This window comes from Gracilinanus agilis, chromosome 6 (genome assembly GCF_016433145.1).
Source record: "Gracilinanus agilis isolate LMUSP501 chromosome 6, AgileGrace, whole genome shotgun sequence".
NCBI classification, from domain to species: Eukaryota; Metazoa; Chordata; class Mammalia; order Didelphimorphia; family Didelphidae; genus Gracilinanus; species Gracilinanus agilis.
In genome coordinates, this window is record NC_058135.1 from 129,547,893 (window position 1) to 129,565,907 (window position 18,015).

At 33.8% G+C, this 18,015-nt stretch overlaps 1 protein-coding gene across 1 annotated transcript in view; it reads right to left on the reverse strand.

Annotated features, from left to right (window-relative positions):
• Window positions 1–18,015, reverse strand: part of SMARCA5 (SWI/SNF related, matrix associated, actin dependent regulator of chromatin, subfamily a, member 5) — a 53,880-nt gene that overhangs the window by 30,150 nt on the left and 5,715 nt on the right. The window contains exons 2-8 of the mRNA XM_044680373.1: window positions 12,236–12,310; window positions 6,493–6,659; window positions 4,645–4,745; window positions 4,088–4,188; window positions 2,602–2,781; window positions 582–737; window positions 364–495 (exon numbers count right to left, since the gene is read on the reverse strand). Of these exons, the coding sequence (XP_044536308.1) occupies window positions 364–495; window positions 582–737; window positions 2,602–2,781; window positions 4,088–4,188; window positions 4,645–4,745; window positions 6,493–6,659; window positions 12,236–12,310 (912 nt within the window). The remainder of the gene's footprint in view (window positions 1–363; window positions 496–581; window positions 738–2,601; window positions 2,782–4,087; window positions 4,189–4,644; window positions 4,746–6,492; window positions 6,660–12,235; window positions 12,311–18,015) is intronic.

An 18,015-nucleotide genomic window follows, 5' to 3' on the forward strand; every position in this document is an offset into this window, starting at 1 on the left:
TCCAACCTGAATCTGTGTTTTCATTGGTGTAAGGGAACTGCCAGTATGGAAACCCTCTCCACCAATGCATATAAGCAACTCACTTTTTCTTTTAACACTTACCTACTCTTTTAGTATCAATTCTAAGACAGGCAAACAGTCAAGGGCTAGGCAACTGAGTTTAAGTGACTTGCCTAGAGTCATACAGCTTCGTATCTTTTAATTTTAAGAAAACTGCCTGCGATATGAAGAATGATTTGCTTATGATCCCACATCATATGCCAGAAGAAGGACTTGAAGTCAGATCTACCCAACTGCAAGACTAGCCCTCTAACCACTATACAATGTTGCCTCTCAACCCAAACAATAAGTAGAAATATTTACATCAGCTGAGTTAAAAACATCCGGCAACAAAAAGTTGAGAAGTGCCCAGAGTTCATGCAAGTTGTTCTGAAGAGGTGTTCCTGTTAGCAGTAGACGATTTGTAGTCTTGAATTCTCTAACTATTTCTGACAACTAGAAAAAGAAAACAAAATCATTATTTTTTGTACATTCACAAAATCCCTTAATTACAACAAATGATTTTCTAAAGATTAAATTACCTTGGATTTTTCATTTTTGATTCTGTGAGCTTCATCAATGACTAAATACCTCCAATTAAACTTTTTGAAAACAGACTTCTCTTTAATAAGCATCTCATATGATGTTACACATACATCCCACTCTCCTGGTAATAATACATCCCTGACAAAGGCAGCCTATAAAGCAAGAGAGAAATGAGTTGATTCTTACAGGAAATACACAATTGAATATATGTTCATATGTAAATCATACCACCAAAACACTACACTTATAGCCAGTGTTTCTCCATTCCCCTAGTATTTTCATTTTTTTTTAAATCCTTACCTTCTGTCCTAGAATTGATAAGAAGTATTAGTCCCAAGGTAGAAAGGCAGAAACTAAGCAACTGGGGATAAGTGACTTGCCCAGGATAACAAATCTAGGAAGTATGTGAGACCACATTTGAACCTCCTGTTTCCTTCCAGGCCTGGCTCTCTATCCACTGATCCACATAGCTGGCCTTATATTATTTTCATTTCTAAAACAAGGTTTAGGAGTTACTTGGGTAACATAGAGAATTGTCTAGGTCCTATACCTCTGCCACATTAGTATCTTTATTAATCTTTTGGAATTCTCAGTCTATTTACTAAAGAGCAGTATGTAGACTCTCCCACCTACAGAAATTACTCCTGTTCCTAAAAAACACTACAGCTATCTCAAAGCAAGGATATAAGGGAAACCATGTACTTTAAAGATAGGAAAAATGAATTTGCAAACTGTAATTTTATAATTAAGATTTCATTTTCTTCCAAACTTCATGTTTAGAATTAAGGCACCTTTAATCTAAAGAAAAGATAACTTAAGGGCCATAGCATAATATTAGAAACATAATGGAGCACCTTGAAAGCTCTATGCCACCAATTTAAGAAAAACAGAAGAGTTCCAGATAAGGAAGGAAATAGGATGGAAAAGTGAGTGTTACTTTACACCTTTCCCTGTAAGTGGCAAACTTTTCCCCCCTCCCATTTTAACTCTTTGATCTAGTATATTACATTAAACATTCCTGCAAGAAATGAAGTTTTGTTTTCAAAGGAAAAAATAATTGGAATAGATGGGATGAAGCACAAAACTTTCTCTTGATTTTCTTATCCAAATTAGAGCAATAAAGAAAAAAGAGAAGGAAAAATTAAATTGGCATTAAATACACAAGAGAAAAAAGTAGGAATAATAAGTTAAAATATACTTATTTATTCAGCAGGAAAGGATTATGTATGTAGACTTTCCAGTAAAAAATTTCTAAACTAAATATGAATTATATACATTTTAAATGATATGCCCAAAAAGTAGACCATAAGATCAAGGAGATCAAGGAGATTTAGGACTGGAAAAGGAACTTAGTTAGAGATCATTTTAGTATAGATTCCTTATTTTATGTGAAGAAACCAGAATCAGATCAAATCTAAATGTTCCTGACTCCACATCCAGCATTCTAACCATAACAGCACAATGTCTCAGTTAAATGTCTTTCACTGAGTCAAACATCTTGGTAGCTGAAGCAAAACTGAACCTAGATCTTCTTGACACTAACTACAGCAGTCTACAAGATCACATCCTGAGCTACCAGGTCTAAGTCCCTAAAATAAATAAATCCCATCAGTCTTTCATTTTTCAGAAGACAAAGTTCTATTTAGGAGGAAAAAACTTCAGTAGTCTAAAGGTTTAGATTTTGTGAAGAACAAAGACATCATGCAATAAATCTTGATTATCTGAAACTTCTCTTATGAACATATGAGGAAAAGAAAACTGCATTAGAGTATATGTTTCTGGTGACTATTGTTTCTAGTGACTATTAATGGTCAATTCTAGCATCATCCTGTTAACCATGGTGTTCCTACACCAAAACTACTGTTTTATAATCTCCAACAAACCCTTTTCCAGAGCTGGACTACTATTTTAAAGACCACTGATACAGAAATGCTCTTATATTAGAAATTTTAAGGTTAAGCAATAAAACTAAGATAGTTGATAACAAAAAAATTAAATAAAATGCTAGATACTCACTCTTTGTTCTTTATCACCTATCAAACAAACTGATCTAAGCGTAGGTACCCATCTCTTGAATTCATTCATCCAGTTATGCAAAGTAGACTTTGGAACCAATACCATATGAGGACCAGGAATATTTCTATAGTGTTTCATATATCCAAGAAGAGAAATTGTTTGAAGTGTCTTCCCCAGACCCTGAAAATATCCAAGATTAAACAATAAACTTCTAAAAACAAATAGTACAACTTACAATACATGTCTTTTTTTTTTTTTTTTTTTTTTTTAACCCTTGTACTTCGGTGTATTGTCTCATAGGTGGAAGAGTGGTAAGGGTGGGCAATGGGGGTTCAAGTGACTTGCCCAGGGTCACACAGCTGGGAAGTGGCTGAGGCCAGGTTTGAACCTAGGACCTCCTGTCTCTATATGTCTTATTATCTAGAATGCGGAATTCCTCTCTGGTACCTCATAAATGGAACTGTAACTAAGCCAACAAATTACAAGTTACATAGATAATGAAGACAAAAATGAAACATATCAATTTTATTCTTTGTTATTAAAATATAATCAATGAAAACTAAGAATTAAAGAGAAATTTAGTAACTATTCATATTATTCATTCCCATATGTTCTTTCTCCATTAGAAAGAAAAACTGATATTTGGAAGCATTCCTCTCTGTATTACCCTAGAATTCACCAAGCTCATAAAATCTAAAATTATATATTTTTAATAGAGCCAAAACTATTTATACCAAATATATCTTGATATTAAAAAGTAGTTATAGACCTCAGGTATCATGCAACCATGACTTCCTAGTGAAGTAATTACTAATGGGATTATTCAGCAACCTGAGATAAATCTACCTCCCAAAAGAATCATTAAACAGTGGCTCCCAGGACCAACCACTTCATTAGTTTAAATTAAGCAATCATCCCAATTATCAAAGGCTCCTAGGACTTAAATATATATATACACATATATTTCTTAATTTATTTTCTTATTTTTGAGGCAAGTCATAAAAAACTTTTTTTCACTCTTCGTATCATTAAGACTAGGTTAAAAGACAACTGAAATGATAAAGAATATCAAAAAGGAATAAGCAAAAAGGAAAATCACAAAATAAAATAAATTTATATCCAATGAAAAATGTTATCCTTCACATGTACTACTGACCTACTATCAACAAGGCTTTGAGTTATTTTTCAAGGAGGTTTAATAAATTTTGGTAATTGTTCCACCATCTTCTCTTTTCTAGTTACTTCTTATAATCAGGAACAAATATTTTAAAGTAAAATAACTTTTATTAGATACATAAGTAGATATGGAAAAATGGAAAGATAACTAACCCTAACTCAAAGTTGTTAACTTATTGATTTCTCCTTAAAAAAGTGAACTTGTCACATTATTAATAATAAACCTAAATTTTAAAACTTTATAACAATAAACTTTTAGAAATATTTTACATCAAAATAAGGCTTTCTTTAGAAATTATCAAAAACATACCATTTCATCTGCAAGGATTCCATTGATTCCATTCTCATACAAAGATATTAACCAATTTAATCCTCGAACCTGATAATCTCTCAGTTTACCCCATTTTACATCTAAGAGGGACAGACAAAAGCAAAAAATTATCAAGTTTAAAGAAAAAAAACTATTCAATTCTGGAGAGATACTAACTATAACAAATTAATTCCACGTAGGAAAATATCTACACTAACAACATCACCATGAGATTAATTAATCAAAGGCCCACCTAGACTGGCTTTTATGCAACGATTCTTTTATCTTGAGATAAAAGCCAAGATCATTTCCAAGTGTATATAAACAGCCAACACTAAACCTGTAAAATGTAGCAGTCTAAATGAAACTACATATACCAAAAATGCATTAAAGACATTGCCACTTAATCTAAAACATAAAGAGTTCACATACTTCCTAAAAACATAAAAGATGCTTCCAAGAACATAAAGAGACCACGTGTCACTTTCTAAAGATAAAAATGCAGACGTAAAATGTGTTCCCCACAAGATGCAAGTCCCTCCCTTATCCCCACGCACATGATGGGGAGTCCTCAAACCGAGTGCACACGTTGGTGGCCTTGGAGCTTTCTGTTAACAGCTCTTCATCTTCCTCCTGCTCTGTTCGACGATGCCTGTAACTATAAAAGAAATAAGGTGAGTTTTAAAGTAAAGTTAATTCATAAGAAAAATCTGTTTTTTTTTCTACCTGAAAGGCTAATCTTATGAGTATTTTATATATTCAAAAGACATGAATCAAAAATCTGAATTTCAAAGATTAGACAGATTTCTACATTTAGCTATGTCAATATTCCAATTCCTTATGTCGTCGATATGTCACTGAAAACCAATCTAAAAATAAAATCGCATACTATTAAGTTTTTATAAAATATCCTATTTTAAGTTTTAAATAAGTTGTCTCTGAATAAAGATGTTTGCTTTTAATTTCCAAAAAAGTCTACATTAATGTGAGAAAAATTACAAAGTTAATACTTAGTGTTTAATAATACCTCAGTTAACCAATACCTAGGCAACTCTCAAGCTCAGAAGTTGTTTTTCAGACAAAAGAAAAAGAGGCCACCACTCTTATTACAACCATCAAAACCATAAAGCAAAAAAATCAAAATATAAGCTGTGTAATGTCCAAACAAAAATTAAGTTTAAAAAATCTGCTTTACCTTTACAAAAAATTTCATATCATCTAACAGTATCCATTAGCCTTTTCCTCACTTGTCTCAAGACAAGCTAACATCTAGGCATGTGAGTATAATACATAGTATTGATCTCTCTGCCTAACCCAGTATACTGCACTTAGTAATTCAGTATTATATGAAAATATTTAAGTGGCAAAATACTTTATAACTTTGAAGCAATTTAAGTATATCTATTATATATTAGAATGATACTGTTTGTAAAGTGGTGCCCAAACAGTGAGGTAATGGTTTTAATCTTACAGGAAATTAAGTTCTAAATGACTTGTTTTTTAAAATAACTCAGGTTCACTCAGGCAATGATTTCTTTCCTAAACTTTTTTTTAAAGCTTATGTATCTTACAAAATAGAGCACAGAGAATACAATTTAACCTTTTCTTGATTTGTTTTTAAGTTAAGGGAGATGCTACAGTTTGGCACTGATAGCACACCATGATCTTGCCAAAATTTATGTTTCTGGCTTATTTTATACTAATCATTCCCTTTAAGAATGAACTAAAGCAAGTTAGTCTAGAGAAAGGAGACCTTTCCTCCTCTCATTTGTGACTCTCAGAATACTTATCTTTCTGCCTTTTAGACTCAGCACAGAAACTTTGCCTGATCTTCTCTGGACTTTCAGTTCTAAATATACCTTTTTAAATATATTGCAATTTAAATACTTATTGATGTACCCACTTTCTCTCTTCCATAATTTTCCTGAAGGACAAGGAACAATTTGTTTTAGTACCTTCAATCCCTAGCACATTGTAGGTGTTTATGCCTATAAAAGACACTGATATTTGTAGAGCTGCTACACCCTTTTAAACAATTGCTGTGCTACCTTAGTTTGTTTCTTCTAGTTTTAAGCTCATTTTTCATGTCCTGACAAGATATCTACTAACTCACTAAGACTGTCTTTCCAAACCCTTTCTGTGTGCCTTTTATCTCTTCAACTCTCATAAACAGTCAAGATGATCATTCCTTTCTCTTAATCATTATACTGAACAATTATATATACATTTAAAAAATATATCTTGCATTTGTTAAAAAGCAGTAAAACTTCAAACAATGTACATCCTCTCATCAAAACACAAGTGGATAAGACTAAAAAGGTTAGCTAATCCTATCTTTTTTAACAAGAATTAAGAAAATATGTTCATTGCAATCTTTACCTGGGGATATAATGGTTATTACTTACTCTCCAACTGACAGCAAATTCTGCTTTTCGTCTTTCTTTATTCTTGGACGTCCTGGTTTCATCTTCAATGGTGAAGTTGGAGTCTTCTGAGCAGCAGGCTGAATGAAATGTGCAAACAACTCTGTCTGCTTTAACAGATACTCAAATCTGTTTGCTCGATCAGTTTGCTGTAGAGGGAATTTTTAAAAAGCTTAATTCAAATAGTAAATATCGAAAACTCAGAAAATTAAGTTTTTAACTTCTCAACCACAGCAAAATTAGTGAACTATATCTTATAATCAGAACACCTATATTCATATGTCCACAAGTAAAAAGCTAAAGTAAATTACCTACAATTTTCTAAAATTCTTTATCTTATAATCAAACATCTATCAAAAACTAGGTGAAGCCTTATCTCCTTTCCTCTTCAAAGCATTCCACAGACTCTGGCCAAAACTAAATCAGGAGAAAAATCTTACTTTCTTCTGAAATCACTGCCTATATTATTTTTATTTGTTTTTCTCCCAGACTTATAATTTTGGTGGTATGTTGAACTCCTATGTGCAAACTGCCTCTACTGATGAAAGATCCAGATATGCAACTTTTCTGTATCCGAGTTTTTAGATTTGTCTGAGGAGTGACTCATTGACTTGCTCAGGGTTGACAACCAGCTTACATTAACTACTTTATAACCTTTCACATTGCTCACTAATATTTCACTCCTATATCATTATTTAATTTTTCACATTTTTTTCCTCCCTAAACCATACTGAGCTTCTTCACAGGAGCTGCCAAATACTTCTTTGTATCTTATTTAAGTCTCAACCTACATATACCTTACATCATAGAAGTTCAATAAATATTTGCTGAACGGTTCAAAGCACTTTTACATACATACCTGTTCAATTTCATGCTAACCCTGTGTAACTGTTCAAATCTGGCCTCAGATACTTCCTAGATGTGTTAACCTGGGCAAATCACTAACACTCCCTCCCCTGATTGCTTGGCCCTTACTGTACTTGTGTCTTAAAAACAATACATAGTATTGATTCAAAGATATCAGGTAAAGGTTTTAAAAAATGTCCTTCAGGTATACCAAAACGTTAATATTTGATATTCTATAAACTTATTTTTAATAATATTTTCCCCATTACATGTAAAAATAATTTTTAATGCTCAACTTTTTGACTTAAATTTTAAGTTCCAAATTCTGTCCCTTTTTCTGACCTCGAGACAGCAAGCAATCTGATATAAATTTTACATGTACAAACATGTAAAGCATTTTTCCATTATTAGTCATTTTGTGAAAGAATTCTCAGATTAAAAAAAAGAAAATGAAATAGGAGGACAGGTGGCATTTTTCATCATGAGTCTCTGGAATTGTCTTGGATCACTATATTATATTGCTGAGAATAACTAGGTTATTCACAGTTGTTCATCAAGAAATATTGCTATTACCATCTACAATATTATTCTGGTTTTACTTACTTCACTTTGCATCAATTCATGCAAGTCTTTCCAGATTTTTCTAATATCCTGTTTGTCATTTCTTATAACATGATTTCTTGTATTCCACAACTATTATATACCATAATTTATTCATCCATTCTTCAATTAATAAACAAACCCTCAATTTCCAACTCTTTGCTACCATAAAAAGAGCTGCAATCAATTATTTGTCAAATAGGTCCTTTTCCCTTTTTTAAAATAAAACTTTCAGGAATACAGACTTACAAAATTACAAGTAAAGACTAAAAATTCCCTGCATACAGTCAATGAATTCAGATATATATGTTCCCTAATGAAAATCCTAACCTTCAGAGACAACCATAATCAAAATCCATCCTACCTGCATATTCAACACAAATTACTTCTACTACTACTACTACTACTACTACTACTACTACTACTACTACTACTACTACTACTACTACTCTATAAAAGTTCATTCCAATTTTCAAAGGTTCCAAGCACCATTTCTTCCTCCAATCAGTAAGCATTAAGTGCCTACTAAGGAAACAAAAAGAAAAAAATTTTTAAGCCTTACTCTCAAGGAATTTTGTATTTGAACAAAGGGGACAACATAAGCATATAAATAGAATATAAAATAGTTAAGAAAAGAGGGCATTAGCAGTGGGAAATCAGGAAAGAACTCATAAATAGTGGTGCTTGAGCACATCTTTAAAGACATGAGGGTTTTGATGAGGCAGAGGTAAAGAGGGAATGGCCAGTGCAAAGGCACTCAGGTATAAAATGGAGCACCATGCTTATGGAAAAGGGGCAGGGCTAGCTCCACTCTACTATACAGCTCAGGAAAAGGGAAGTCCTGTAGAATTAGGGAAGAAAGCTAGGTTTAAAGCCAAACTGTAAGAAACTTTAAAAGTCAAACAGAGGAGTTTAAATTTTCTCTAAAAGCAATAAGAAGCCCATGAAAATTAGTGAGCAGTGGAATGTGAAGACACACTCAAGAAAAATCACTCTGGTAACAATGTTAACTTTTCTAAAAATATAAATATTAATAATAAATGTTCAAATCCTGAAGAAAAAAAAAAGAAAAGAAAAATCACTCTGGCAGCTATGGAGGATAGTTGGAGGGAACAGAGGCGGACAATGGCCTGGGGCTGGGAAGCCAATAAGCATGTTAGTAGTACAAGAATACTGGAAAGGAGTGGTAATAAGAGTGAACCAATTGTACAATTGGAAAGAACTCAGAGATGTGAAGTTAGATATAAGATCCGATAACTGGGTATACAAGGTGAGGAAGTGAGGAGTCAAGGATAATGTTAAGGTTACTGAATGTGGAGACTAGAATTATTGGTACTGAAGAGAAAAAGAGGAGAAGGCATGGGGATAGGGGAGGGTTGAGAGTAGGAAAAGTTCTATTTTGGACATGTTATATTGAAACACCTCCAAAACGTTTTGATGTGTCCAATAACCAGTTGGTAATATGGGAATAGAGCTAGGGAAAAAGCCTGGGGTTGGAAAAACCTGTTAATCGTCTGCAGATATAACTGAAGCCAAGGAAGTTCACCAAGTTCATCAATGAGGGTAGAGAAAGGGGCTCAGAATAGGAGAAGGTATGAAATGTATAAAAGGCTAGCAAAGACTGAGAAAGTACAGTCATTTAAGGACAAGGAGTGAACAGTGTTATGAAAACCTGTAGATGGGAAAAGTATCAAATAACAATGCAGTCAATAATATTAAATGCAGCAAAAGGTCAAAAAGGATGAGGATCATGATGCCATCAGACTTAGCAATTAAGACATCACTAGAAACTCTGGAGAGAGCAGTTTTAGTTACACAACACAATCAGAAGCCACACTGCAAAATGTGAGAGAAGTAAAGGCAGTTGAAACCAGACAAAATTTTCTAGGCATCTGACTAAGAAAGGAGAGATATTGGACAAGAGCCTGTGGGGATGGCATGGAAGGGAAGGTTTGTTAAGAACAAGAGAATGCACGGTGAAAGGCAGTAGGGAAGTGCTCAGGAGATAGGGAGGTGGTTAAGGAGGTGGGAGGAAGGAATGTTCTAGATGGGGCAATTGGCTGGAAAAGGAAAGGAATGGAATCCAGGGCACATGTGGTGGGGTTGGCCTTGGCAAAAGAAAAAAATAGCCTCATTATCAACATCTGGCAGAAGGGAGGAGAGAGCGGGAAAATGCTGTTGGAGGAGAGAGCGGGAAAATGCTGTTAAGTGTTTCGTTTGTTTTTTTTTTAAACCCTTACCTTCTTTCTTATAATCAATACTGTGTATTGGTTCCAAGGCAGAAGAGCAGTAAGGGCTAGGCTATGGAGGTTAAATGACTTGCCCAGGATCACACAGCTAGGAAATGTCTGAGGACAGATTTGAACCTAGGACCTCCCACCTCTCAATTCACTGAGCTACCCAGTTGCCCCCTGTTAAGTGTTTTTTTGAGATGGAGAGAAAAAAGAAATGGCTCATAACAACAATAACAAAATCTTCATTTTCTTAGTAGAGACCAGGTCTTCAGCTGAAAGAAGAGAGCCAGGAAGAAATATAGGAACCTAGAGAAAGTTTGGAACAGGTTCTGTGGGGAACAGGATGTCCACTAAGGAAGAAAATTTCCACTTGTCACTCTCTGCTTCTATCTAGTAAGCTCTCTCCTCACTACTACAGATATCTAAATCCTCCTTTCCTGAGGAACCCAGGATATATGAATTAAATAGATGATCTCAAATACACCTTTAAGTTCTACAGTTCTAAGTTCTCTCTGTGAAAATCTTTTCTATTGTTCTAGCTCACAATACCCTTTTCTCTTCTAATTTCTTATGGCTCAGATATGGCTTGGCTTCTGATCAATTTAATCTACCAATAAAAATCTACTATGTACTTACTATTTGCAAGGTTATCATGTTGAGAAAACTGAAGAGGGACAAATACACACAAAATGGGAACACCTGATATACAAATTTTTTTAAAAATAATTTAACAAACATCCATTTTAATACTCCATACAAGATACTGTGCTAGCCAGAGTCTCTCCTCTTGGGATGATTACCATTTGGGGGGTGGTCGAATCTGTACACAAATAACTGGTAAAAAGGAGAATGTGATAGCCACACAGGACAGATCAAGGTAAAGTGCCACAAAAAATCTAGGGATCACGATTAGAAATAAAAGAGACTTAAGTTATCTAGTGCAAATGCCCTTTCTCTCACTGTACAGATAAGGAAAATGAGTCCCAGAAAAGTTAAGTGATTTGCTCAAGATAATGAAGCTAATAAGTAGCAGAGGCAAGATTCAAAGTCATGTCATCCGACTCCAAATTCAATACTCCTTTCCACAGTACCACTACTATTCCAGGAGCATTTAAGATGGAACAGGAAGGAAAAGTCTTTTACAAGCAAAACTGGGGGTGGGGTTGGGAGTGGATATAATACTAAAATAAATGTGGTACAAACAATCAGGAATTCAGAGGAAGGAAAAGAAGATTACTGTAGGCAAAAGCAGGATTTGAGATCATAAAGAAAAGGCTAACAACTCATCTCTAGTTATTTTACTATGTCTCTTGTCTCCCAACAAGACTGAGGTAAGAGTTAGGTCTTATACTTTTATTTCATAAGGGTACCAAGAAAAACTCAATATTCTCCTTTATTCGTGGATTTAAGATTTATAACGTCTTTTCTTCATAACGATCCTGTGAAACACTTGGTACAAATATAAAATCATCCTCATTTTACAACTAAAGAAGCCAAGACACAGATGTAAAGTGATTGGCCCCAAATGCATATTAAACTGAAGCAGTTTCTGACACTACTTTTAATCTCCTAAAAAAACAAAACATTTGTATATGTTTAAGTAAAAAAAATTGAAGTTTACATTTATATTCATACAAACTGGAAAGATACCTAGTAAAAATATATGGCACAGGGGCAGCTGGGTAGCTCAGTGGATTGAGAGCCATGCCTAGAGACTGGAGGTCCTAGGTTCAAATCCGGCCTCAGACACTTCCCAGCTGTGTGACCCTGGGCAAGTCACTTGACCCCCATTGCCTACCCTTACCACTCTTCCACCTATAAGTCAATACACAGAAATTAAGGGTTTAAAATAAAAAAAAAAAATCTTAAAAAAAAATATATGGCACAGGGGAAGCTTATTGGAATATAATATAATTTAGAAAATATACCATTTACTACTATTTTATGACAACCACTAGGGCTTTTAAAATGTCTAACTAACAGTACAACCAACCACAGTTTTCCCAATACATATTGACAATACTCAAAGTTCTACAAAAACATACCATTTTTTCTTCATATGTAGGATCTGGTTCTTGGATTTCTTTTTGCTTCCCTGGTGATGCATCATCAAATACATCCTAGATGGGGAAAAAAGTGTGAAAATTTTTCTAAGAGTAATTAGATCTAAAAAATAATATTAAGGAAGCTGGCCTTGAAGTGCCAACTCTCAAACTGTATTTATTACAAAAGCAGTAATCATCAAAACAATCTGGTTCTGACTAAGAAATAAAGTAGTGGATCAGTGGACTAGGTTAGGTACATAATATCTAGAAAATTATGACAATAATTTAGTATTTGATAAATCATAAGCTCTATGATGAGACATAGATCTATTTGACACTATTTGACAAAAACTGTTGGGAAAAATGGAAAATGGTATGGCAGAGAATAGGGACAGACCAACATCTCACACCACATATCAAAATAAATTCAACAAGGATATGTAATTTAGACTTACAAGGTGATACCAAAATCCAATAGGAAAGCATGGGATAATTCACCTGTCAGAGCTATGGATAAGGAAAGAATTTATGATCATATAAAGAGACAGGAAGCATTATAGGATGTAAAATGAATAGTTTTAACTATATTAAATGTAAAAGATTTTGTACCCAAAAAATGCAATTAAGATAAGAAATACAATTAAAATAAGATAAGGGGGAAAATTTGCAGCAAGTATCTCTGATAAAGATTTCATTTCTCAAATAGAGAATGGAGTTAAATTTGTAAAAATATAAGTCATTCCCCAATTGTGTAAATGATCAAAAGATATGAACAAGCAGCTTTCAAAAGAAATCAAAGCTATCTAATCATACAAAAGAATGCTCTGAATCATTTTAAAATAATATTTATTTTTCCCCTTGTATATGTAGAAACAATTTAACTTTTTTTTTGAAGTTTTGAGTTCCAAATTCTTTCTTCTGAGCCATCCTCCTTTCCTGCCTTTACCCCTCCAAAATAACAATATGATATAAGATTTTACATGTAGTAATTATATAAAATGTTTTTCTGCATTAGTCACTTTGTGGAAGAGATCTCAAATAAAAGCTAAATGAAATAAGAGTATGTTTCAGTCTGCATTCAGATTCTCTGGAAGCAGATGGCATCTTTCATCATGAGTCTCTGGGGCTGTTTTGGACTGCATTGCTGTCTAAATGCAATTGCTGAGAATAATTAGGTCAAGAAATAATGCTGCCATCTTGTACAATGTATTCTGAGTTCTGCTCACTTCACTTTGCATCAGTTCATCAAAGTCTTTTTAAGTTTTTCTGAAATCATCTTGCCTGTCATTTCTTCCCCACCAAACCCTTTTTAAAAAATATCTTTGGGATACAGATTTTATAATGGTAGATTGAAGGGAATGTAGTTTCTAAATCACTCTTGATTAAAGTAATTCAAGTTAAAACAAATGGGGTACACAGCTTTTAGATTGGCCAATATGACAGAAAAGGGAAATGATAAGGGTTGGAGGTGATATGTTTTTACATATAATTAGTGGAGAAAATAAAATATATTTTTTAGAAGAGCAATTTAGCTTTACCATCTTCAATTGACTAGTACCTATATGTTCCAATAATCTAAATTATACATTCTAATGATTGAGATATAATTTTAAATAGCTATCACATAACCTATTGTTAACAAAGATGAAATAAAATTTAGTAATTAAAAAAAAATCAATCTATCTGACCAAAACTTGAAACCTTCGTGGCTGCTAGTATAAAAGTAATAAGTACTTTTCTCTTTCTGGAGCAAATTTCCTTTAAATATTTGTTAAATTTTATTGGTATGAGTTTATTTCCTCGTATTTGAAAAAAAATGTCCAAAAGTTTGAGTTTAAAATGAGGAAATGTTAAGTTGCAAATATATTTCGTAAGAAAAACTTCCTTGAAAATAAATGTTATCTTTTAGTAGTACGAAGCTATTAGATGAAAGAAAATTGCTATTCATTGAAGTGAAAACAATGAACAGAATATTTTTGGTAAATTTGTTTCTCTTTTCAGTGTTAAAAAAATTGAAACAAAAAACAGACAACTAAAATGGTCCTCTAAAAAAGTAATTTATTATATCCTTTTCTGAATATAATTTTTAAACTATTATAATTTCTCTTGAATGTGTCTGTAAGAAGAATTTACTCATTAATATAAATGCCCTGGGTTAAAATAAAATTGCATTTACAGGAGTACAAATTGAGAGTTGGATAGGATCTTAGGTCATCTAGTCTAATTCCTTCTTCATTTCACAGAAACCTACAGCCTAATAATTAATGTTAAATGACTTGCCCAAGGTCACACAACTATTGTTTTAGAGAAAGATTTGATCCCAAGTCTTTTGACTCCAAATCCAAGAAATTTTTCCAGTGTATGAGACTGAAACTTCATAGAATATCTGTAAGTAGTTAAAATTTATCATGTTTCCTTTGCTTGAACTAGAAACTTTCATTTCGGTGGCAACAATAACACTTTCTACTTGCAATCTAATCTTGACTTTCAAGATATATAAGTAATGAAATGTTTTAACTTTCTGTATCTCTGGATTTAAAACTCTTAAAATCTCCTACACAAAATTTCCCTCAAAATAAATGGCAAAAATATTATCATTAAATATATACCAGGACTCTCCTTTTACACTGGGCATACAGCTATGAAAAAAGAGGGGCAACATGATATAAGCAGAAAGAGCACTTAATTATGTGGATCAAAGATACCAGGTCCTAGTTTCAATTTCACTACCTGTATGATCCTACACATATGTCATTAACATCTGTGCCTCAATTTTTACCATAGGAGAGAATGATGATAAAATCTGCCCTATCTTCTTGAGTATCATGGGAATAAAGATGGAAAATCCTTTGAAAATAAAATACTGTTTCAATAATATTCATTATTACAATTAAAGTAAAACTAGGTTCGAGTCTACATAGCCTTGGTGGTTGGTTACATAAGTATTAGCCAATAGAGACCAAAAAGGGATATACTAAGGTACACTGGAAAGATGAGGGTGGAACAATAGTCGCTATAAACAGAATGGCAATCTATGTTATTCTCCACACTAGAAAAAGCAACTGCTGAACAGAAATAAAACTGCTACACTACAAATTCTAGTGCATATCAACAGAAATTATGGCAGGAACCACAAGAAACTTAAACTTTGTCGAAAAAAATCCGTTAAGGTTGTTTTAGGTAATTGTGGAGTTCAGAAAAAGTCACATTAAGCCCTTCAAAGAGAGTTAAGAGTAGTCTTTCTTTTAACAGATTGAAATGGATTCAATTCTGCAGATTTAGGAAGATTTAGGTTATTACACAGCATGTGTCTCACAAAGGGATCATTCTGCTCAAGCAGGACACTTTCTAAATCTAAAGGAGAAAATAATACGCAAGTACAAAGCTGTATAAAGAGAACCATGGGGACAACTGCCCTTGATTCTTTAAAATACAATCTGAAAGTAGAGATGTAGTGACTTTCCATCAAAAATGTATACCATAAGACAAAAGAAATGTCAAAATTATTCATGTCTATGGATATACTCGAGCTCATGAAATCATAAAACAAACCTTTTTACAAAAAAAATATATTAACATAAGCTACTTAAATTTTTATTCATACACAAACCATAACTCAATTTTAACTTAATATTTTTGATTTGTAGTTTTCACTACATTTCTTTGATAAACCTTCTAGCTTGCTCTAATAATCATTACAACTACACAATGCTAAAAGCTTAGCTCACACAGCCCATCTCTGATGCAAGGGCTGAGTAATGGTCATTTTTCATCCACTGATTTCTAGCATGTATGTTTAAGGAGATTTCTTTCCTATCTGGAGGATTTCAATAAAAGGGCCTTTGTTGATTCTAGATTTGATGTAACTCATCAGTGAATAAGAAAATTTAAAAAACCTTTTCTTCAGTCAAAAAAGAAGCCTTCCTTTCTTTGGACTGAATTCACTAGACTTGGTATTCTATAATTAATTGATAATGAGAATAATTTAAAATTTGTCTCCCTATTCCTATCTCTCAACAGTCTCTTAGCTTGTCTGAAAAGAGTTCATTTTTATCTGAATCAAACATTTGCTTAAAAATCCAGTAAAAACAAGGCTTTTTATACCTTCTATACTTCCCAATCACTTATATGACTATAAAGATATAGTAGCATGTCTGTTTCCTTTTCATGTTTTTCACCAAGGAAAAAGATGCATGAGATCATGTAAAAAACATGCAAATAAGTCTAAATGAGATACTGTAAAAGCATTTTGCAAATTTTAAAGCACTATATAACTCTGAACTAGTATTATTAATAAAAAATTAAGAATACTGAACTGAATAGCATTCGGGAAATTTATTATCAAATACCAACTGTAATCTCAAAAGAATAAACTTTAGAATAAAATATTAAGTAATTCAAGTAGTAGAAAAAATGCTTGGGGCAAACAAATAAACTTCAAGATAACCACAAAGAAAAACCTGAGAAGATATTAAAGGCCTCATCAAGGACATCAATAACCATAAGAGAGTATGCTGTTCCAAGAGAAACAATAAATGGACAACTTAATATACTGGTACCCCTACTACCCAAGAAATATAAGAAACAGAGGAAAACTTCCATCAGGAAGAAATCATCTGGGAATCAACGTGAAGAATTTATCAGCAAGAATCACACAAAATGATAAGTACAGGGGGCAGGTGGGTAGTTCAGTGAACTGAGAGCCAAGCCTAGAGATGGGAGGTCCTAGGTTCAAGTTTGACCTCAGACACTTCCCACCGGTAGGACCCTGGGCAAGTCACTTAAACCCCATTGCTAGCCCTTAGCTCTTCTGCTTAGAACCAATACATGGTATTAATTCTAAGTAGGAAGGTAAGGATTTTGAAAATAAAATAAGTACACGTAGAGGGATCTGTAATTTGCTTCAACCTAAAATTTGTACCAATTAAGTTTTTTAAAATCAAAAATATAATATAAAACACTATTTAAAACTTTTTAAAAGTTAGCACTAAAGTTAGTTTGAAAATAGAAGATGACCAATAACCCAAGGATAGTATCTATAATCATGCAATCTTTTCAAAATCGGTCCAAATTTCATTCTATTCTATTTCATTGATTCCTCAAAAACTATCATTCTAACAATGAACTGATCCCTTCACCTCAAGTCATTTGCTGACCAAAACAACAACAACAACAAAAAAAAACCCAACACCTTCGTGGTCTATCCCGAGTTCAAACCTAGTCTCAGACGCTAGTTATGTGCTGGGCGAGTCATTTCATCCACTTGCCTCAGTTTCCTTGTCTGTAAAATAAGGATAAAACAATAGCTACTGCTTCCCAGGCGTGCTGTGAGATTAAATGAGCTGATAATCACTATAAAGCGCTTAGCACAGTGACAGGCATACAGTGATCCGTGCAGAGCAGTTAGCTAGTAGTGTCAGCTTAAAGACGTGGGTTCTAGACCTAGCAGTCACCAAAGCCGGACAAGTTCTCTCCAGGCCCCCTCCCCGGTGGAGAGAAGGAGTTGCATAGGATGTTGCGGGAATGAAGTCGAACGACTGCAGTCCGGGACACTCCGGCAGCTCCGAGATCCACGATTCGTTTGGATAAACGCTTTGACAACTTGCACCATGCCAACCAAGAAACCCCCCTGGTACAGCCTGAGACGGCAGCAGCCAACCAGCCAAGCCGGCTCACTTTGTTCTCTCTCCCCGGCAGCTGCTCCGCCCCCGCCCGCCCGCCGCGACTCGGGGCTCCGGGCCGGGCCTAGCCGCCCGCGGGCTCGGCAGCCGGCCCGGCGC